Genomic DNA, 23,478 nt, shown 5'->3' with positions numbered 1-23,478 from the left:
CATCATCTTTTGAGCCTACTACTAGTATAGAAGATATTTTGAGTTATTTGCTATGATTAGGTAAGTACTATGTTAATACATAGTCAGTTGCTATAAGCATTTTAGTTGATGGCATTAATGTTTTTACCGATCACACTTCTGTGAAAGTAATTTTCTCCAGTGGCTCTTACTTGTCAGTGGAGAGTAATGGAAGTCTACATTTGGTAGACTTTGGTGTGTATAAATTTGGTGTGTATAAAGTGTCATTGTTTTGAAGTTGCTTTCATTTTTATAATCTTTTATATTCAGGATACTAGAAATTTGTAATTAAAATTCAGGGTTGTTTTTTTTGTGTCATTTTATTTTCTCTAAGATGTGTATGTGTTTACCATATAAAAGTTTAAAAGTTTTATGGAGTCAGATTTATTCATGTTTTTATTTTTGGTTAAAGCTGTTAGGGAACTATAGATTAAAGATTATAGATGTTAGAGGACTCTTGGTTTAAGGCTTCTGATTTGTGAGTGCTTCTGTCCACCTGAAAATTCACTGTAGTCTTGACCCAGTAGGGAGAGGGCACATTTGTGGGCTCAGGAATGCTTGCCTTAGGATAGCCTCTGAGGTTTGCTTCTATATGTTGAAGATGGAGTTTAAAACATTTACCCTGTTTACTGTAGACGGTGACTGCAGCTATGAAATTAAAAGACGCTTGCTCCTTGGGAGGAAAGCTATGACAAACCTAGACAGTGTATTAAAAAAGCAGAACATCAGTTTGCTGACAAAGGTTATTGTTCAGTCAGCACGACTTGTCTGACTCTTTGTGACACCATAAACTGCAGGCCGCCAGGCTTCCCTGTCGTTCATTTGTCTCCTGGAGTTTGCGCAAACTCATGTCCATTGAGTCAGTAATGCCATCCAACCATCTCATCCTCTGTTGCCCACTTCTCCTCCTGCCCTCTTATCTTTTCCAGCATCAGGGTCTTTTCCTGTGAGTCAACTGTTCGCATCAGGTGGCCAAAGTATTGGCGCCTTAGCATCAGTCCTTGCAGTGAATATTTGGGGTTGATTTCCTTTAGGGCTGACTGGTTTGATCTCCTTGCTTTCCATGTAGTCAAAGCTGTGTTTTTTCCAGTAGTCATGTACGGATGTGAGAGGCTGGGCCATAAAGAAGGCTGAGCATCGGAGAATTGATGCTTTCAAATGGTGCTGCTGGAAAGGACTTTTGAGAGTCCCTTGGACAGCAAGGAGATTAAACCAGTCAGTCCTAAAGGAAATCAACCCTGATTATTCATAGGAAGGACTGATGCTGAAGCTGAAGCTCCAGTATTTTAGCTGCCTGATGCGAAAAGCCAACCCATTGGAAAAGGCCCTGATGCTGGAAAGATTGAGGACAGGAGAAGAAGGGGGCAACAGAGGATGAGATGATTGGATAGCAGCAGCGACTCAATGGTCATGAATCTGAGCAAACTCCTGGAGATAGTGGAGGACAGGGAAGCCTGGCATGCTGCAGTTCATGGGGTCACAAAGAGTCAGACACGACTTAGCAATTGAACAACAACAACCCTGTTTACTTCATAGCACTGAGTAAGGAAGACACTGTGTAATGTTAAGTATCATGACAAAAAATTTTTTTAAATATTTGCTTGGCAGATACTAAATCATGGAGGGCCTTGGAATACTGTTATCTGTTGCTGTATAAAAGTGACCATAAGTTTAATGGTCTAAAACAGCACCCACTTGTAGATGAGAAGTTTGGGCCGGCTCAACAGTGCTTTTTGTGTAGGATCCCACAGGGCTCAAAATAAGAGATCTATCAGGCTGGGTGTTTGTCCAGAGGTTTAGGAGGAATCCTCTTTTAAGCTCACTTAGCTCATGGGGTCAGAGTTCAGTTCTGTGCAGTCTTAGGACCAAGGTCCCCATTTCTTTCTTGGCCATTCACCTGGGGTTCCTTTCAGCTCCTCGGGGCACTCTCTGGTCTTTCTATGTGGCTTCTTTCATCTTCAGAGACATCCTTGTGGTGCTGAAATCCTTCACTTGCTTTGAATTTCTTTGACTTCCCTTTCTACTACCAGTTGGAGAAAAATCTGTGCTTTTAAAGAATCATGTGACTAGACTGCGTGCGTGCATGCTAAGTTGCTTCAGTCGTGTCCGGCTCTGTGCTACCCTATGCACTGTAGCCCCCCAGGCTTCTCTGTCCATGGTGTTTTCCAGGCCAGAATACTGGAGTGAGTTGCCATTTCCTACTCCAAGAGATCTTCCTGACCCAGGGGTCGAACCCGCGTCTCTTGTGTCTCCTGCATTAGGAGGTGGGTTCTTTACCACTAGTGCCACCTGGGAAGCCCGTGAATGTCATTTATCATCTTCCTGAACATGGGATTAGGGTGGGTTGACTTCCTTAGATGGCTCATCCTATGTATTACGTGCTGATTCTTACTGGCTTAGTTCTGGTGTCTAGCTTTACTTATTTTTGTTTGGTCTTGAGGTTTCCCTGTTTGCCCATGCTGTGTGACATGTGGGATCTTATGTCCCTGAGCATGTGCTTCTGTGGTGGAAGGGCAGAGTCCTAACCACTGGATTGCCAGGGAAGTCCCCTGAGTTTTGCCTTTTTCAAGCTGTATTTTTTATTTCTGAGCTAAATTTGCCATATCTCAAGGATTTTGACATGTTTCTTATTTAATCACTTCAAAAATAATATATATATTCTTTTGATTTAAAGGCCATCTGCTGCTATTGAAGAAAGTTTTCAGTTTTTCTAGTGGATGAATAGATTTCAGGAGTTTATCCTTATATTGTGAATTTATAATTATTAATGTGTTAGGTTTAGGACATAAGTGCTTTAAAAAACAAGACCTAGGAAATACCTGAGTTTTTGAATTGGTTGGATTTTGTTATAGCCATATATGAAGGTGAAGGTGAAAGTCGCTCAGTTGTATCTGATTCTTTGCGACCCCATGGACTGTAAAGTCCATGGGATTGTCCAGGCAAGAATACTGGAGTGGGTAGCCTTTCCCTTTTCTAGATGATGTTCCCAACCCAGGGATCGAACCCAAGTTCAAATCCACATTGCAGGTGGATTCTTTACCAGTTGAGTCACCAGGGAAGCCTTGATATTGTGAGTTAAAAAGAATTCTGTGTACATTTAAATAGATTGTATATTTACTATTTTTGGAATTTGGAGATCTATCTATGTGTAAATTGGAATTAGATTTGACCATCGTTAATTGCACTCATCTCACACGCTAGTAAAGTAATGCTCAAAATTCTCCAAGCCAGGCTTCAGCAATACGTGAACCGTGAACTTCCAGATGTTCAAGCTGGTTTTAGAAAAGGCAGAGGAACCAGAGAACAAATTGCCAACATCCGCTGGATCATGGAAAAAGCAAGAGAGTTCCAGAAAAACATCTATTTCTGCTTGATTGACTATGCCAAAGCCTTTGACTGTGTGGATCACAATAAACTGTGGAAAATTCTTCAAGAGATGGGAATACCAGACCACCTGACCTGGCTCTTGAGTAACCTGTATGCAGGTCAGGAAGCAACAGTTAGAACTGGACATGGAACAACAGAGTGATTACAAATAGGAAAAGGAGTACATCAAGGCTGTATATTGTCACTGTGCTTATTTAACTTATATGCAGAGTCCATCATGAGAAATGCTGGTCTGGATGAAACACAAAGCTGGAATCAAGATTGCCGGGAGAAATATCAATAACCTCAGATATGCAGATGACACCACCCTTATGGCAGAAAGTGAAGAGGAACTCAAAAGCCTCTTGATGAAAGTGAAAGAGGAGAGTGAAAAAGTTGGCTTAAAGCTCAATGTTCAGAAAACTAAGATCATGGCATCTGGTCCCATCACTTCATGGAAAATAAATGGGGAAACAGTGGAAACAAGTGTCAGACTTTATTTTTGGGGGCTCCAAAATCACTGCAGATGGTGATTGCAGCCATGAAATTAAAAAGATGCTTACTCCTTGGAAAAAAAGTTATGACCAACCTAGATAGCATATTCAAAAGCAGAGACATTACTTTGCCAACAAAGGTCGTCTAGTCAAGGCTATGGTTTTTCCTGTGGTCATGTATGGATGCGAGAGTTGGACTGTGTAGAAAGCTGAGCGCCAAAGAATTGATGCTTTTGAACTGTGGTGTTGGAGAAGACTCTTGAGAGTCCCTTGGACTGCAAGGAGATCCATCTAGTCCATTCTGAAGGAGATCAGCCCTGAGTGTTCTTTGGAAGGAATGATGCTAAAGCTGAAACTCCAGTACTTTGGCCACCTCATGCGAAGAGTTGACTCATTGGAAAAGACTCTGATGCTGGGAGGGATTGGGGGCAGGAGGAGAAGGGAATGACAGAGGATAAGATGGCTGGATGGCATCACCGACTTGATGGACGTGAGTTTGAGTGAACTCCAGGAGATCGTGATGGACAAGGAGGCCTGGCATGCTGTGATTCATGGGGTCGCAAAGGGTCGGACACTACTGCGTGACTGAACTGAACTGAATAAATTATCTTGATTTCTGAGAGCTGTGTTAAATCCAGTCTATTTATATATTTCTATTTAGCTTTACTGTTTTTTGTAAACAAATTTTTATTGTAGTATTAAAACTTTTTTTTAAAGTTGAAGTTAGCTTTATTAAAGAAATTCATTGGGCATGTGAACTTTAATGACTATTCTTCTGTTGAGATTTTCATTCTAACATTAGACTCATTTAATGTGAACTTTATCTTTGCCCTGCTCACTGCTTTTTGATTTGAACCCTATTTTTATGATCAATAATTGCTAAACCTGCTTTTGTTTTGATAGCAATTGTCTGCTGTTTGCCCCTAGCTCATTATCTTTGAATATCTTGTGTTACTGTGCCTCATTCACATTGTGTGTATATATATTTCTACACATAAATAAAAGCTTTATGTGTATTTATATCTACAATAAATGTGTGCACTCGTGTATATAAAGTATCTTTTGCACATTTTGAAAGTTGCTATTTTTGGGGTTTCCCTGGTGGCTCAGTGGTAAAGAATCCACCTGCCAATTCAGGAGACACAGGTTTGATCCCTGATCCAGAAAGATCGCACATGCCTTGGAGCAGCTATGCTGGTGCGCCACAGCTACTGAGCCTGTGTCCTAGAGCCCAGGAACCCAGCGACTGAACAGCCCGTGCCCCACCACCAGAGAAGCCACTGTGAGGAGAAGCCCCCGCCCCTCAACGAATAGCAGCATTCTTCTGTGGAAGCTCATGCTCTCCACAGCTAGAGAAAACCCCGAGTGGTGACCAAGACTCAGTACAGCCAAAAATAAATACATAAAATTACTCTTTTTAAAAGTTGCTATTTTTTTAATACGGACTTTATCCTATTTACATTTATTATCTAAATTTTACAGTAATGTCATAGGTATTAAAATTTTAGGTTCAAATAATTTTTTTGTAGACTTTGAAAGATACTGCTTTTTGTTTTTGTGTTTAATATTGCCAGTGAAAAGCAATGCCTGATTCTCTTTCCTTTGTAAATGCCTTGTTTTCTTCTTGGTGGGACTACTAAAATTTCCTCTTTTATCTTAAAAATTGTGCCAGTGTTTCTAGGTGTAAGACATCTTAATCAGAAGCTGGTCTTTGTTCAGGCAGGTGTTTTTTGTAGTGATACAGATATCAGTGGAACAGAATAAAATTGGCTCTTGTCTTTCACCTTCCTCATCTATTAAATGGAAAGTATGTTTAATCATGTTACCTCTGATGTTAGATATTATCATAAATTTTCTAGAGTACTTTGACCATAATTGTTCCATTCTCTCTTCTGGTGCTTTGTAATAGACAGACATTGGACCATTCTGATCAGTTTCACATGTCTGTTCTATATTTTTTTCTTACTTTCTGTCTTCATTTTTAATTACTGACTGCATTCTGGGAGAATCCTAGTTGACTAATAAGAAGAAAATTTGGTAAAGGTTATAAGCAGTTTTCTTCCTTAGAAGAAAAGCTGTGACCAACGTAGACAGCATATTAAAAAAGCAGAGACGTTACTTTGGCAACAAAGGTCCATCTAGTCAAAGCTATGGTTTTTCCAGTGGTCATGTATGGATGTGGAGTTGGACTATAAGGAAAGCTGAGTGCTGAAGAATTGATGCTTTTGAACTGTGGTGTTGGAGAAGACTCTTGAGAGTCCCTTGGACTGCAAGGAGATCCAACCAGTCAATCCTAAAGGAAATCAGTCCTAAATATTCATTGGAAGGACTGATGCTGAAGCTAAAACTCCAGTACTTAGACCACTTGAAGGGAAGAACTGACTGACGGGAAAAAACCCTGATGCTGGGAAAGATCGAAGGCTGGAGGAGAAGGGGACACAGGATGAGATGGTCAGATGGCATCATCGACTCAATGTAGATGAGTTTGAGCAAGCTCTGGGAATTGGTGGTGAACAGGGAGGCCTGGTGTGCTGCACTCTGTGGGGTTGCAAAGAGTCGAACACGACTGAGTAACTGAACTGAACTGAAAAACAGTTTGATGTGTGGAAAACTAGTAGGATTTTATACTTCTTAGAGCATGTAGACAATTACCGCAGTTGATATAGAATAAACACATGATAATTAATTGAACGAGCTTTGAAATACCTGAAAATTTTTGTTAGTGCTTCATAATTCATCTTTAATTTCTGAAATTTTGCTGATTGTATTTTGTTGGATAGTGCAAATTTATTTGGGAAGAGCCTTATTTTTATTTAGTGAAATTAAAGTTTTGGGAGTTCCTCAGATATTCTTACAGGGGAGAACTCTTGTAATATGAACTGTCATCGAGAGTTTTCTCTTGGATATGTTCTTGGACAAATGTCAAAAGATATTATAACACTTTTCTTTTTATCTCTCTGTCTCCTTCTCTCTTTTTTTAATGATTAAAAAAGTGTAAAAAATTATTCAGGAATTTTAAATATTGAGTAAAATAAATTGTTTAGTTGATAAGCCATTTAAGAGCTATTTACTTTACCTTCTTCTCACTAGATGTTAATTCACTTTGTAATTGTTTATAACTGGTTAGCTTATAATTTGTTTGATTTCTGACATGTAGTATATGAGGGGGCTGATGTTTAGAGAAGTTCCTTTTGGAGATTCTTTGACATTTTCTACAATTTTACAGATGCATTTATTTGATTCAAAAAGATACAGTCTATATAGAAAGTATATATTTTCTTTCAATGCCAAATGTCTTTCATTAGCTGTGCTGTTACAACAGATGGGTTTGAAGCATTCAGTTAAATGCAGCTAGTACTTTATTTCTCTTCCTTTATTCCCTGATATCTTTGTATGTATTTATAAATTAGTATGTTGGATACATTCCAGATCTTCACATAGTAGTTTAGCTAATGTCATGTAATATTTTCCATTGCAAATATGATTAAGAGAACACGTTAACGTTTCTAAAATGATACAGACAGTGGGAAAAGAATCAATTTAAATTATTTTGTTTCCTTATGCAGTTAAATACAAGTTATTATATTTTATTTGACAAAATTATTTTTAGAGCACCAGGCTTCTGTACAACTCGCCATGTACTATAAAAATAATGGAGATTCTAGATTTTAACAGTTTAGCAGACTTATTTTGTGATGTTAATGAGTTAATAAAAGATTTTCAGTGGTTGACTGAATGTATACATCCACTTTCCTCCATCAGCATTATCTTGGCGTTTGCAGCATGACTCAAGGATACTCAGATTACCCAGATACCATATGTGTCTGTAATTCTGGGTTCTGTTAATATAACTAACATGTTTAGATACCATTGGAGGGTATGACATAAAGATATATTTAGTTTGGAAAAAGCTGATTATTATACTTAATTCCTTCCGTTTTTTTTAAGTGCAGTAATATCTTTGAGTACAAAAGGACAGCTGAAATGTGTGGTTAGTCTCTGAACTTGAGGACATTAAGTATAAGTTAAATGTCACAAATACAGCTCGTGTTTGAGTTCTTTGGGCTTCCCAGGTGACTGAGTGGTAAAGAATCTTCCTGCCAATGCTGGAGATGGGGTTCAGTTCCTGGGCCAGAAGATCCCCTAGAGTAGGAAACGGCAACCCACTCTAGTTTTCTCGCCTGGAAAATTCTATTTAAAGAAGAGCCTGGTTGGCTCTCGTCCATGGGGTCTCAGAGAGCAGGACACGGCTGAGCCCCTGAGCGTGCACACGTAAGTTACTCAGAAGCTGCAGCTGGCTTGTTCCTGCCGCCAAAATGTGTAGAAGACACACCAAGAGGCAGTTAGCTTTCTTACATTCATTTAGTGTAGTGGGTTGATGGTTAAAGCAAGAGCTTGATGGCATGTGATATCTTACGTAGATTTACGTGCAAGACATTGAAATTATTTATAACTTAAAACCTATTGTATTCTCTAATTGACTAGCAGAATATAGAATCAGTATATAAGCATGTGAAGATATCCATGGTAATGTTAGCAATTTTACCGTATTACATGAGGCTCAGTTTTACCATATATTGTTTCATTTGGCTTCAGTTATTTCAGCTCTGTTATTACCAGAAATGTAGTTCATTTAGTGTACATAAATATGAACATCAGTTTGTTAGTGCCTTTCTATATCAGGCAGTATTCATGGTGCTGAGAATACAAAGATAGTACAATCTGCTTGCTCTACTCAAGGATCTTGGACCAAGGTGAAAAAAGACCAATAAGCAATTATCATGCAATAGCATAAATACTGAAACGGAAGCATATGGCAAGTAAGCGTCTCCTACATGCAGAGGGAGATTTTATACTGTGTGATGCAGGCCACCCAGCAGGCTCCTGATGCCCAAAGTGGGCTTGGGAGGATGAGGATGTTCATTGATGATTCTTAAGGAAAGCTGAGTAAGTACATTGGCTCAGTGGATAATCGTACTGACTTCTTAACACATTTCACATGCCGTAGAGTTCCTCTGCTGTTTGTTTGAGACATTTCTTTGATTTTACCACTTGCAAGAGAGTAGAGGCAGATTGCAATGGGGAAAGCAGAAAGTCAGAGGACTTTATTTTTCTTCACATCTCCAACTTTTTAAGGAAACATGAAACTGACTTCTGCAATGAAGTGTGCAGATTTGTTTGTGTGCCTTTAACAATGTAGTTGCCACTCATTAGCTTATTCTCTGTGCACTGATTTACATCATACTGATTGCTGTCTGTGCTCACGCTCAGTTGTGTCCGACTCTTGCGACCCTGTGGACTGTATCCTGCCAGGTTCCTCTGTCCATGGAATTCTTCAGGCAAGAATACTGCAGTGGGTTGCCATTTCTTTCTCAAGGGGATCTTCCCAAACCACGGGTCGAGCCTGTGACTCTTACGTCTTCTACATTGGCAGGGATTCTTCACTGCTCGTGCTACCTGAGAAACCCCATATTGATTTTTAGGCAGGGTGAAAACAGTAAGAGATTTTGTAACTAGTTTTTCTCTGTTTTATCTGCTTATTGATGGGGTTTAATCACCTGTTGAAAACAACCCTCAACTAGAAAACTGCCCTTTTAACCATATTATTAATTTTTTAAAGAATGGTAGTTGTATGTTTTTGACAGAGTCAGTAGAAAAAAAAGTGAAATGCTAACTTTCTAAACTTGATGGAAGGATTAACATATATTAAACCAAGCACTGAATGGAGACCTTAGATTTTACCGTTTTCACTGATTCTTTATTTAGTATTTTGCAGGCTTCAAAGTGTTTCACTAGTAATGTACAGGGATTTCTTAGAACCTTCCTTGCCCCACATTTGAATGTTGCTTTTCCAGGTGTTATAAGGAAGTTTCTTTATGCTTTGCTCCCTCCAGCGATGTGCATTTTGTAAGCACCTTGGAGCCACTATCAAATGCTGTGAAGAGAAATGCACCCAGATGTACCATTATCCTTGTGCTGCTGGAGCCGGCGCCTTTCAGGATCTCAGTCACTTCTTCCTTCTTTGTCCAGAACACATTGACCAAGCTCCTGAGAGATGTAAGTTTACTACAGATAACATCTAAAAACACTTACCGATGTAGTTACTTAAAATAACAGATGTTGTAAGTTCCCTAAGTGTTACTCTGCTTGTGGTAAAAGGTAGTATCATATAATACTGAAAGAGGTCTTCAGAAGAGATCCTTGGGGGAGCGAGGAGCCGGGGGAGAAATCTGTTATCAACAGTATCGTCAATGGTATATCCAAAAAGTTATTTGCTTGAAAATTCAAAGATAGTTTGCATGTTTTGTTTTTTTTTATTCTTATTTTAAGAATCTAACTACTGTATGCAAATAGATTTGCTGAGTATATGGTATTTTAATATGTACTATAAAGTATTAATAGGTCATTTAAAAAATTAAAATGTCTTTAACTCAATGTCTTTTACACTAAAAAAGAAAAACAAAAACTCTCTAGTTGGAAATTTGGAAGATGGTTCACTCAGGTGTTATTTTAGGATATATGTTGATAGGATCACCAAAACACTTTGGAGAATCTTGGAAAATGTATGGTCCTGATATTCTGTTAGTGCTTCTTCTTGATTCATCTGTCTTGGTTATGGTTATCTATTATCCTCAGTTGTCTTTTTTTCCCTTTCTTTTCCAAACAGTATTTTATAATTAGGTGAAAAGGTTTAAGTGTTTTAAATTTATGTTATACAGAAAATTATAGCTCTTTTCCTATGCCTTTCATTAAATAGAGATCTTACTTGTTTCTTAGTATATGGATTTCCAATGAGTATGCATGTTTTGGGTTCTTTCTTCCCCCTAGTAAATTGAATTTCCAGTCTGCTTGTGAAATTTCTGTAATTCAGTCTTTTTTTTTTTTTTTTAATGTCATCTCTTAGTTATCTGTTAGGTTTTACCTGTTTCTTAGAATGTCGATAAAGGCTTTTTCCCTATCTTTTCCAGCTTTGTGAAACATAAATACAGCTACCTCAGGCTTAAACTAATCTCAGACACAGTCTTCATAATTATTATTTTTTCTTTGTTCAGTACCCTAATTTTATCTTTAGTTATTTTGTGTCTACATGTATAATCATATTGCCCTTAATCCCGTAAAGACATAAATTATAGGGAAGGCAGACTGAAATGTCAGATTGTATTTAAGCTAATAAGGAATTTAAAGTTTTAAACATGTTTTGGATTATACACTGTTTCATCTGGGAGAAAAAGAACATTCACGCACAGCTACTATTACGGGTGTTGTTTATTTTAAGACCTCAGGAAGTGAATTACTTCACTAAGTGCACAGACTGTGATGCCAGTCATCAGAGTTGATTATATTCTGGGTGTTAAAGTGTTACCAACATGCTTTTCCAATTGAATAAAACAATTGTGGGTGTGTTTGAGAATTTTTATTTAGCCTTTTGTACATCATCATGATTTAGACTTCACTAAACAACATGCAAACTTTTCTATGACTATGGTTCCAACACAAGAAATTCTGTTACTTATTGACAGTACTACTTTCTCTTGCAGACTATGTTCACATAACATACATGATTTATATACATTTATATGTTAGGGATCATAAAAGGTTTTGTAAAATAATGAAATGTAAGAACTGAGGTGAGATAATTTACTGTCAGTTACCATGCAAAGTTCCTGCTGCCAACATAAAGCTAAAAAGATACACTGAAATTGTTGGTGCCTTCCCCTGTCCCAGAGTAGACTTACAGAGACTCAAGGTAAGAAGAGAATTTGGCCAATGGTAAGAAGAGGGAGAGGACCGATGGGAAGGTCACGGTGAGGTCGACTCCCAGAGGAAGTGCCCTCCCTACGCCTGAGCCCGCCCGCGGGCTGCAGAACGCCCCAGCAGTCAGCGTGAAGAAGGGCGCGTGAGCGGTTGCCTGATTTGTAGTAATAAGAATTCACTGAGACCGTGTGTACATGCTACAGGGCAGTGGAAATTTGTCTCACAGTAGCTTAAGTAGATCCCACAGGGCAGTTTCTTGTAACAGCCCTCAATATAAGTCAGTGGTGTAGAACCAAAGCCCAGCTGAGCAAATTCTATTCCTTGGGGATCTTAAACAATGCAGCCTAAAGACACAGCTTTTTGACTCTCTGTTTTAATGCACGGATGTAAAGAATTGCCAATAGACTTTTGCAGAAATATACAGATGAGGTAATAGTCTTATAAAATCTTTCATTTGTATTTTCAGTTGTCCTAGTTGTCCGTCACAGCATGAAGCACTTTTTATGTTTTAGAGGTGGGGATATCTTACATGACAGTGTTATTATTAATGCTTAAATGACAACCAGTGAAAATCATATAGCCTTGTACCATATACATGTATACATATATGAATTACTGTACTAAAAGGTAGTTCTTTCAGCTCTTATCTAAGGCTCCAGTTATGGGTTTGCACCAAGCGTGATACTTGGTCCTGCTGGCTAAGCTCAGAGCCATGTGCAGTGGTAGTGAACTGAGTTAGTAGTATGATATCTTTTTTATGAAAGTTGAGAAATCTAAAAAAAAACATGGACCTCAAAAAATCGCAGCAAAGAGAGCATCTGTGAGCAGGACTGAGCCTTTCATCAGAAAATAATTTTGGGTGCTGCGTCCTGGAGACATGCTGGTCAGGACTGTCACCTTACTTTCACGCTGACGCCAGTGTCCACTAGCCTAGCCTGAAAATTTTACATTAAATATCCATTTAGGAGACACACCACATGTTCTTCCCAGGTAGTATTCTGCCCCTCAGGGAAGCCTAAATGGCAGAGAGCCAGCCGTGCAAGATCAGAGGAGAGAATTTTCCAGGTAGAGCGAACAGCTACTCTGCAGGCCATGTGGCATGAGCTTGGCTGATAGTGGAGGAGGCAGGAGTCACTGTGCTGGAGCTCGGTGTCTGCCAGGTGCATGGTGCAGAGCACATGCAGCTGGACGCAGGCCTTGTGAACAAGGGAAGGCGTTTGGATGTATCCTGTCTGCCGTGAGAAGTCTTTTGCAGGGTCTGAACCTGGGAACGATGCACCTCAAGCCACTTGGCCTCCCCCAGTGTGTTTACTCAGCTGTAGCTTCTTCTACTTCATTTTAACTCCCTAGCTAATATGTTATTAGCTGTGTCTCTCTTGACACCAAGTCCTGCAGCTTTTCTGTTCCCTTAAATCTGTCAGCCCAGTGACCTTTCTTTCCTCCCTTACCTGCCTGCTGTGTGGGCCACCCTCTCTGGACAACATCCATGGTTTGCTTTTTCTTTCTGGAGATTCCATACTGATAGGCAAATCACCCTGCAGTGTCCTACCAGTGATGAAAACCTAGATCATAGAAGTTGTAACGTCGATGGAAGTAAGAAAGCTGTGCTGGTTTAGTCGTTTTTAAATCGACTGTCTGATGATACTTTCACTTCTGTTGCTCTTTCTTCCTGTGTGCTATCTAGGCTCTCTTAAGCAGTGGTCTCCCCTTCCAATCTGACCATGTTTAGAGACCCATGATAAGCCCCTATGTAATTTAGGCTCCATTTTTTTTGTCTTTCCTCCATTTCTTCTCAGTGACGTGTCTAAAGCTTGTCCTGTTGCTCCCCCTCCTCTCTTGCTCCCCCTACGTCATTTAGCTCCTTCATGCCGTGCCTGTGCTGGCACTTCTCCTTCTACTTTTGACCATTCTACTTTTGTGCGTACTTGGATATCCTTTGCCTTCCTTGCCCTTCCAGTGGGCATCAACATCTTTGAAGAGAGATTGACCTGGATTTTACTCCTGCCCTTCCTTAAATTGTCTTTAGCTGTAGTCTACTCCGTCTATTTTGCTTTCCCAACTGCTTAAAGAAAATGTTCACTTAGTCATTTGATTATTGCTTCAAACTTAATGCTTCTGTGACTTTCAGACATACATGTATGTATAAGTACATATACTTATGTCTGACATGACACACTACCCAGTAATATTTTCTTATGCATGACCTTCAAAAGGCCGTTTTAATATTTCTACAGATTTCTGTATGTTCTCACAGGTTGAACAAGTGGTTGGAACCAACTTTTTTCTATTATTTTTATATAATGCTTAATAGATCTTTTATGCTGATTCTTTTATGCTGAATATAATCGTGGAAGTTTTTTTTTTTTGGCTCCATTTATTATATGAGGCATACTAATCAAGCAACATGACTATTGTCATCAAGGAATTGGTGGGAAATGTCATAGGATAAAAAGTAATCCTGCCACAGTGATGCACAGAATTATCTTGTTACAGAATGAGCTTTGCTACATAAAACAGGGCTGTGCAATAGAAATATAATGTGAGCAATATATGTAATTTTAATTTTTCCAATAGTTATTTTTTATCTGAAATTAATCTTAACAATACATATTTAATCCAGTGTATCCAAAATGTTAATATGTCAACTTGTAATCAATAAAATTTTGAGCTATTCACAGTAATATTTTTTCCTGTTAAATCTTTGGAATTCAGAGTGTGTTTTATGTAAAGCACATGTCAGTTTGGACTAATCACGTTTCCATCACCCAGTTAGCTACATGTGACTGGTAGCTCCCAGGCAGGTTGAAGTTGCAGAGTAGCAAACTCTAGAAGTTTCACAGGATGAACTGAGTATCTGATAGAGTCCAGTATTTGCCACAATTTCTGTACATTCTGAGGGTAAGAAAAATCAAAGGTTAGTTTTTAAATGTACTTGAATGAGTTAAATATGACACTCTCTTTTAGTATTAAGAGAAATAATTTATTTTGTTGTCATTTCTATAAAAATGAATTCGTGTAATTTCATTTTTAATGCTTTCTTTTAAATATAATTAACTGGATTATATAATAATTTATTCTAAGCATACAGGGAAAGAAATAGTCAACAACCAAATGGGCATTTAGGTGTGGTAACGTTATATCGTCAGGGTTTATGTCTGAGCAAGAGTTTTAAAGGCCTCCTTGGAACGGGCTTGCAGTGCAGCAAAGGAACAGGGTTACAGGCAGAAGAAACAGGATGCGTACAACCTCACAAGGGTTGAGCAGTCTGTTGTGTTGTGTTCTGTGCACAGCAAACTGCTTGATCTAACCAGGAAATAGTGAGTGTTCTGAGATTTAGTTGGAAAAGGAGAGAAGGCCCCCATTCCTTTTTTTTTTGCCTCAAAACCTCAAGAAACTTGTGGGTTTTTTTAAGGTGAGAAAGGAGGCACTGATAAAGTTTAAATTTAGGCAGGGCATAACAGTCGCAGAAAATTGCTCTGGATGTGTGGCTGATTAGGGAGAAGGTCAGAACCCTAGGCAAACATTCCATTCAGCAGGTAACTGCAGTTATTAATACCAAGACAGAGTGTGATGGACTGAGCTGTACAGATAGATGGAAGAGGGGTATAAGAACTGGTGTCCATTTGAGTATGTTGGGTTAGGGACAAGTTTAGGGTCAGTAGTGACACTAATGCTGCTTTACCCAGCAGGTCGAGAAAGAAGGGAGAGGTTTCGGTTTTAAAAATAAGTTTTATGCTAGAGGTGTAGAGATTGGGTGTTTTTAGAACACGTGGCTATTGAAGTCCGGAAAGATTTGAAAATAACATTTGAGGGTTAGATAGAAGTTTGGGGCTAGTGATAAGAGTTCTGAGAATTACGATGTTTTTATGGTGTAGAAGTTGATGTGATTACAAAGAAAAAAACTATGGGGGATTCGGAAAGGAGGAAGAGAATGGACTCCTGAGAGCCTCCAGCATTTGGAGGCCTTGTGGAGCTACAGAAGGAGCACAGGGCTTGAGATGGAGGCATGGGAAGCCTCAGGAGTTCAGGAGAAAGCAGCTATCCTAGAACTCAAGGTAGGACACTTCAGTGTGAGTGCAATGCTGGCTGTCAGTGCTGCGACACGGCAAGAAAGGTAAGGCCCGAGAAGTTACGGGAGCTTCCGATGAGTGGCGGGTGAGCAGCTACCAGGCCCAGCTTACATCTCGAGGCAGCCCAGGGCCTGTCTGTGCGCTGCCCTCACACCGCAGATTTTGGTCTTTTTAACCATTCTATAAGGACTCTGTAAATAAGAGGTCTGTATAGCCAAAGACTTCTACAGCCCACAAGACCAGCTGCCAACTAACATCAGGTATAAGGAAAAGGAACAGATCATTAACCGTTTCTAGACTGGGGGAAAGGAAGGCACATAGGAAGGACTTGAAGCCAGAGAGGACTGACCAGCTCTTCAGAAAGCAAAAGAGAAGAAAATCCTATATATGATTTAAAACAGTCCTCAATCAGTTGATCAGACCGTTTAGTTGAGAGCATACTAAATGCAGTTACAGGCATACTCATATATATCACCAAATTGGTATGATTTTAGAATACATTCTTTTCCTTATTATATTGTAATATGCATGAGTTTAATTTTGTGCTGGGCAAGGCAATTTATTTTAGATGGTACAAGAAGTGTTAAAAAGTGCCATTCCTTTTAATCCACATTTAGTGATAGATGATGTTGATAATTATATGGATTTTTAATGTTTTGTTTTACAACTGGTAGTTAATATACATCAATATAGAATTAGTATATGAAGTATTGTATTTGTGTATGAATATGTAGCTTCCATCTTTAATGTTCTCCCTCATATGATATTTTCCAGTATTTAAAAACCCTTATTTGATTTGAATAAAAATTAGTCTGTTTATGCTTAAGAAGCATCTTAATCTACTTGATATTAGCATTTCTTAATTTTGTCTCTTTAGTTAATTTCAAAACCTTATGTATAATATCCAGATAAAAATGTTTGTTTTTGCACTGCAACGCGTCTCTCAGTTCATATTTTCCTTTTTGATTCTTTTCGGCAAGTATATATTGAACATTAACTAGGTGCCCAGGATTATCATTGGTATTAGGGATATAAAATAAAATAAGAACTGCATATGGTCTCAGGTAGATGTAGGCACAAATAATTGCAAAACTATATGATTAAATTTAATGTGACTAAAATTAGATTAAAGATAGTATAATGTTTTTATTGAGACCTTATTCTGATTGGATATCAGTTCAATGTGGATAATTTCACGTGTCTGAAAGATTTACCATGAAAATTCCCTTCGAGTGATTTTTTTAAACTGTAAAGTCAGAGAAATATTAAATTCTTATACAACAATTTCGTTGTTTTACTGTTAATTATAGCAAAGGAAGATGCAAACTGTGCAGTGTGCGACAGCCCGGGAGACCTCTTAGATCAGTTCTTTTGTACTACTTGTGGTCAGCACTATCATGGAATGTGCCTGGATATAGCGGTTACTCCATTAAAACGGGCAGGTTGGCAATGTCCTGAGTGCAAAGTGTGCCAGAACTGCAAGTAAGTTTTAATTTCAACTCAAAGGTGTGTATTGAGTTTAAGACAGACCCTATTATTAGGTCCTAAAGGTTTGTGTAAATATGGTAAAGGTTGTTCATGCTGCAGCTGTATTCGTTCACACTGACTTCATCATGTCTTTAAAACTTGCTAGATATTTATTAACTTATATTACTTTGAAACAAGTCTAAACAAAAAATAATTTTAACAGTTTAAATTCCTGGTTGCCTAAAAAGCCAGTTTAAGTTTGCCAACAATTTTAAATGAATGATTTTAACAATTAAAAGTAAGCATTAGAAAAATAAAGCAGCTCCCCCCCCCCCTCTTTTTCCTGAGGGACACTGGGGGTGAAATTTAATAGGAAAATAAACCATTCACTATGGAAAGTAGTTATTAGAGTGAGCCAAAGAATCGGTGATAAGTTTCAGTTTCTATTCCAGGAGGAACAACTGATACTAAATCTACTGTTTTAAAAGAAATTTCCATCTATCTGAAAGGCAGTTACCTTCACTGTAATCCTGAAACAAAATGTTGTATGGATGTAAATGTTTGCAGTGGGGTTATCTTTTCTTGTTTGTTTTATTCCGTCCTCTGATCATTGCTCCAGTCTTTTCTGTGATTTTTTTTTTTTTTTCATGCTACTAATTAATTAGCATGATAATTTGGGGATGTTACCTCCATCTACAGCAGTCTTCAAATTGTTTACAAGCGGAGAATTTTTATAAGAAATGATGCTCACCATTGCCACGTTCAGTCTGTTTTATTTGTAATTTAATTTGACAACAATAAGCATCAATATCTTAGAATTATGTGGAATAAATAAGACCGCGTGAAAATATCAGTAAACACTTAGTTGATACCTAGCCTATGCCTAGCTTCTTGAGAAGGAATAAGAGGTGAGGAAAAGAGTGCTATTCTTCTAGGATCTTTCCACATAGCTGAAGAGATACAATGTGCAATTGTACATGTAGAATTTGTTAAATTAAATAAGAAATTACTGAAGGCCAACTAACCGATCTTCCTTTTTACTTCTGTTTATCCCCAGGTTTTATTCAGCGGTTCCTCTCTCAGCTCTTCTTGCATTCCCTAGTTTTTCTTTTCCCCTCCTCTTGAATTAAATTCTTAGTTTCTGATAGGGATGAACAATCAAGAATCAAGGCACAGACTATGGACAGGACAAGGGCCCAATCTTCAGGGTAAAAAAGTGTTCAGGGGAAGATTTTAGGTTTTTAATTACAATTCCTAATAATTATGACAATATTATTATTCTTGTATCTGTTTATTTAGCATTTATTATTTAATGGATGTTCTTAGCTCTTCAGCCAGAATTACATTTAATTCTCGTGGTAATCTTTGATTTTCATTCACATTTTGTACTTGAAGCCAAGAGGACTCAAGTCTGAGTTAGTCAGAAGTCTCACAGCTAGAAAAATAGAAGTCTGAACGCAAATGTAGGTCAGATCCAAATTTGATCCTCTCTGTATTATATCACACTGTTCTTCCAGTTCACCGTGCCAGGATTTGTTCCTTTCCATGCAGCATCACCTATTGGTTACCACTCCTTGCCCAAAAGAAGATGGGTATGGGATGTTTAAAAAATAAACATCAAAATCACTCTTCTTGCTTTAACCCCTCCTTCTCTGCAGGAATCCTAAAATGACCAAAGCAGGTTCACCATAGGTGAGCGTTCAGTAAGGATAGTCCTTTAGAGACCTTTGGAAGACGTCTGTCTCGTCCTCTGGAGGGTTTGCACTGTCATTATCTGGGCATAGGCAGAACTGACACTGAGGGCATTTATGGACTGGGCAGTTCCCAGGACAGATTCTTCTCATGATTACTTATGTCACAAACATAAGTTTAAAGATAAGGCATCATTAATGCTATCTTATTTTTTAGACAATCGGGAGAAGATAGCAAGATGCTAGTGTGTGATACGTGTGACAAAGGGTATCATACTTTTTGTCTTCAACCAGTTATGAAATCAGTACCAACCAATGGCTGGAAATGCAAAGTAAGTTGTTTATTTTTTTAAGAAAAATATCATCTGTATGTTTTTTTTTTAATATATAGAGCAGACAAATCAGATACCTATTCAAATCTGTATATTTCATTCAACTTACAAAAAATTTAATTGATGTATAATTGATAAACAGCAAACGGCACACATATAAAGTCTGTAATTTAATTAGACACATGTACACTCATGAAACCATCATCATCTTCAAGATAACGAACAAATTTACAACCCCTGAAAGTTCCCAGGTGCCCTTGGGAGTTCCTCTGTTCTCACTGTTCACTGTACTGCTCCCTCTGATTTTCCAGACAGTATGGTTTCTCTCACCATAGATTAGTTTGCATTTTCTAGAATTTTATGTAAGTGGTGTCATATAATATATACCATTTTCTTTTTTTGGGGGGTGGGCATTTTTTAAAACCCAACATAATTATTTTGAAGTTCACCCCCAATGTTGCACATACCAGCAGTGATTCCTTTTAATTGCTGAATAGTAGAAGCGACTTAGCAGCAGCAGCAGCAGAAGTACCAGAATTTGTTCATTGAGTCACCTAGTGGTGAACATTTGGGTTCTTTACAGTTTTAGGCTGTTTTCAAAAGTGCTGCTTATGAACCTATCATCTAACATAAATATCTATATGGTACTTCATGGCTAAGGAATTGTTCCTGAATGATTCACCTTTAATCTTCGAAACTCTTTGAAGTAGGTAGTATCCCTGTATGCAGATACTAAAATAGGTATATTTTTTAAATCTGTTAATTTAAAATCCAGAAATAAAGCAGAGTATATTTGGTTAGATTGACTTTTAGATGATTTTATTGTGATTTCACATGTATATATATTTGTGTGTATTTATGTATAAACTTGTATTAAATATTTGGAATCATTGTATATGCATATGTATATTGTTCCTCCCCCATAGTAGTTTTAATAAGTGCTTATTCATTTAGATCTCTGTTGTTTTTAGATGTAAAGTTTCTTTCAGGTTTTGAGAGTTAGGATCTGCAGACATTTTCCCACTTCTTTTTCAGTACTTATGATACCAGTCTTTCTGCTTGGTAGGATGCTTTTAATAAGGTGTATTTTCAGCTATTTAAAGTTTTTTCTAGGTAGTCTTTCAGTCAGTGATTCTCCCCAGCTCCATCTCTTCTGTTGCCTTTGCATCTTTATGACCTTGAGGTGTTGCATTCTGAGTTTCTGTAAGCTTCCTGAGGAACTTATGGAGGCTCTGTTGTCTGAATCTCTAAATGCTATAGGCTAGCTGAGAACTCTACCCACTGGGCAGTTAGTATAGTACTAGGTAACACCACCAGTACTCTTGCCTGGAAAATCCCATGGATGGAGGAACCTGGGAGGCTGCAGTCCATGGGGTCTCGAAGAGTCGGACATGACTGAGCGACTTCACTTTCACTTTTTACTTTCATGCATTGGAGAAGGAAATGGCAACTCACTCCAGTGTTCTTGCCTGGAGAATCCCAGGGATGGGGGAGCCTGGTGGGCTGCCGTCTATGGGGTCGCACAGAGTCGGACACGACTGAAGCGACTCAGCAGCAGCAGCAGCAGATAACAACAAATTGAGATTTATTTGTTCATGGAAGCCAAAATATTCACATTCTTAAAGTGAAAGTAGAAGATGAGAATAACTCAGGTTTACCTTTAATTCCCAACTAGCTGAATAAAACTGTATTTTCTGTTAGGAAGATGTTTACAAACATTATTTACTTTGATTTTTTGAATGTTCTCTAGGATGAGTCAGTCATAAAAATAGTTAATTTGCTTCCTTTGAAATCTATAGGGTAAACTAATAAATTTAGAACTGGTGAGGGACTAGCAATTAAGTGAATTGCCTGAGTTACTAATTTGCAGAGGTAGAAGAGAGACTAAAATCCATGTTTCTTGTATTACATTTTAATGCTTTATCCAATATATTATGCTCCCTGTGCTATCATACTAACTTGAGGAACAGAGTAGTTGTTTTTTTTCCCCGGAGCAAGAAGGGGGGCGGCTTGTGGGCTGGGCTTGTGGGATCTTAGTTCTCCCGCCAGGGATTGAACCCATGCCACCTACATTGGGAGCACAGGCTTAACCACTGGACCACCAGGGGAGTTCTAAGGAATATTAATCTGATTTTCATCTATGTTAGGATTTGGATCCTAGAGAACTAAAGACTTTCTAGATCCATTGGGCATCTCTACATACCCCCTCAGGCTGAAATTTTTTTTTTTAATTATTATTGTAGTCTTAATTTCAGAGTAGACATGAAGCTAGGCATAAAGTTCTTTGATTTATGGTAATTACACTGGCTTAACCTAGAAAATATTAATCTAAAATAATTTTGCTTTTTAAACTACATTGCCAAGATGTGGTTTAATAGAATGGTATTCTTTGTCTTTCATAATGTTCATACAAAGAATGCCTTTTGTATAATAAGTATTTGTATAAAAGTAGTTTGATAAAGCCAGGACTGGGTTTACTGTGTTCAGAGTAATTGGACCTCAAAAGTGCCAACCAGCAATTCCTTGCACGGCAGATGTAATGAATAAAGTGATACTCAAAAACTTAAGAAACCTTTTTGGTCCAGAAGTGAACTGTAATGGCACAGTTGAAATCTGTAGTAAACGGGGGTATTAATTCAATTGTTTCTAAAACGCAGGCGTTTCCCTTTATAAATTACCCTTTGGTGTTTGCGGTTCCTGTTGTCAGGCGATGTGTGTGAAGAATCCCCTGGCTCCGCGGGTGCTGCTCACTGCTGCCCGAGCAGATTCCCTGTGCGGTCCACAGCCTCATTCTTAACTGTGCAAAATCTTGCATCTTTCACACGTCTTAGAGAGCACTTGGGACTAACATTAACAACAAATATACAAATGCTAAGTGCAGTTGAAAGTGCAAGTGTTAGTCGCTCAGTCGTGTCCGAGCCTTTGTGACCTCCATGCACTGTACAGTCCGCTAGGCTCCTCTGTCCATGGGTTTCCCCAGGCAAGAATACTGGAGTGGGTAGCTATTCCCTTCTCCAGGAGATCTTCCCGACCCAGGGATCGAACCCGGATCTCTCGCACTGTAGGCGAATTCTTTACGTCTGAGCAGTTACATTTACAGTTACATTTTATATTAAATGTATACATTTATATTAACTTTTATATTAGAGCAGTTACATTTTATATTAACTTTTTTAGAAAATTGATTATCTTGTGGGACCTTCGTTCCCGACCAGGGATTGAACCCCAACCACTTGACCGCCAGGGAATTCCCTGTATTTTTTAGAGTTAGCATTTCCATGAAAAATGTCAGGGTCTCAGGAAACATGTAGACCGTAAAGAATACACCTGCGGTCTCCCTGCGCCCTCGCACTCTAGTCCTAAGGCCACAGAAACGCGCTTCTATCACCTCTGCCCTTGATTTTGCGCTCGGGTTCCTGCTGGTGTCCGCATCCTTCCGGCTGGAGGGGCGTGGCCTTCAGGGGCGGGGCGGGCGGGGCCTTGAGGGGGCGGGGCGGAGATAGAGGAGGTCGTTGGAAGCCGAGGCCTCGCGGTTTGCCTGTAGGAGGCGTCCCCGCGCGGGGCTTTCAGGCCCCGAGGTGGCTCCAGCCTGGGGCTGCTTCCCGAAGCTGCCTGCGGGGACGCGGTGCTGGCCGGTGGTGCGGTAGGTGTTGGTGGTCCTTCCTCGGAGAGTCTTGGAAAGGGCGGCGATCCTGCTGGTAGGTTCCTGGGGATGGGGCCTGGGTGGGGCGGTAGAAGGAGGTGCCGGGGGCCGCTCCCCGCGCCCCGCTCCACCCCGTGGGAGGGCCGGCACCTGGACCTGCCGGCGCGCACCTGGTCCTAGGGCGTGGGGCGTAGCAGGGCGGGGCCTAGCCCGCGGGTAACGGCTCTCAGGTGTGGTCACCTGGGAGGGCGACCCCGGGGCGGAGGCGGCTCGGGCTCCTGCAACCTCGGAGCAGTGGCTTCCTGGCTGCGGGATGGGGCGCTTCCGCGGGTTGTCCCATGGTTTGGTTTGGTTCGGTTCCGGGTTGAAAAAAGAAATCTGCGTCGGATGCGTTTGTATGTTTACCCTTAATCTCCACCACCGCTCTTCTTTTTACTTTTCTGAAATAGGAAGTTGAATTCGTGATCGCTTCCTTCGCTTTCCTAAGGAAGAGATATTTTAGACTATAAATTTAACTTTGATTATAGCTTTGGCTGCACTCACATTTTTTGTACTGGTAACTTCAGGCACATTGATTTTTTTAGGTTGTACTTAAACATATTAGATTCTGCTTTAATTGTGTTAAATCAGACAGTTTCGCTA

At 39.2% G+C, this 23,478-nt stretch overlaps 1 protein-coding gene across 22 annotated transcripts in view; it reads left to right on the top strand.

Annotated features, from left to right (window-relative positions):
* Window positions 1-23,478, top strand: part of KMT2C (lysine methyltransferase 2C) — a 253,899-nt gene that overhangs the window by 127,740 nt on the left and 102,681 nt on the right. For 21 of the 22 annotated variants that reach the window (XR_011566132.1, XM_070787358.1, XM_070787348.1 and 18 more), the window contains exons 7-9: window positions 9,773-9,935; window positions 17,014-17,185; window positions 19,079-19,193. Coding sequence is in view for 20 of the 22 variants with exons in the window: in XM_070787358.1 (XP_070643459.1) it covers window positions 9,773-9,935; window positions 17,014-17,185; window positions 19,079-19,193 (450 nt within the window). In the remaining 2 variants the exon portion in view is untranslated. Of the gene's footprint in view, window positions 1-9,772; window positions 9,936-17,013; window positions 17,186-19,078; window positions 19,194-22,696; window positions 23,232-23,478 lie in introns of those variants that run through there. The other variant, XM_070787364.1, reaches the window with a different exon arrangement.

This window comes from Bos indicus, chromosome 4, assembly GCF_029378745.1.
Source record: "Bos indicus isolate NIAB-ARS_2022 breed Sahiwal x Tharparkar chromosome 4, NIAB-ARS_B.indTharparkar_mat_pri_1.0, whole genome shotgun sequence".
Lineage (NCBI taxonomy): Eukaryota > Metazoa > Chordata > Mammalia > Artiodactyla > Bovidae > Bos > Bos indicus.
This window is presented reverse-complemented; position numbering and strand designations above follow the sequence as displayed.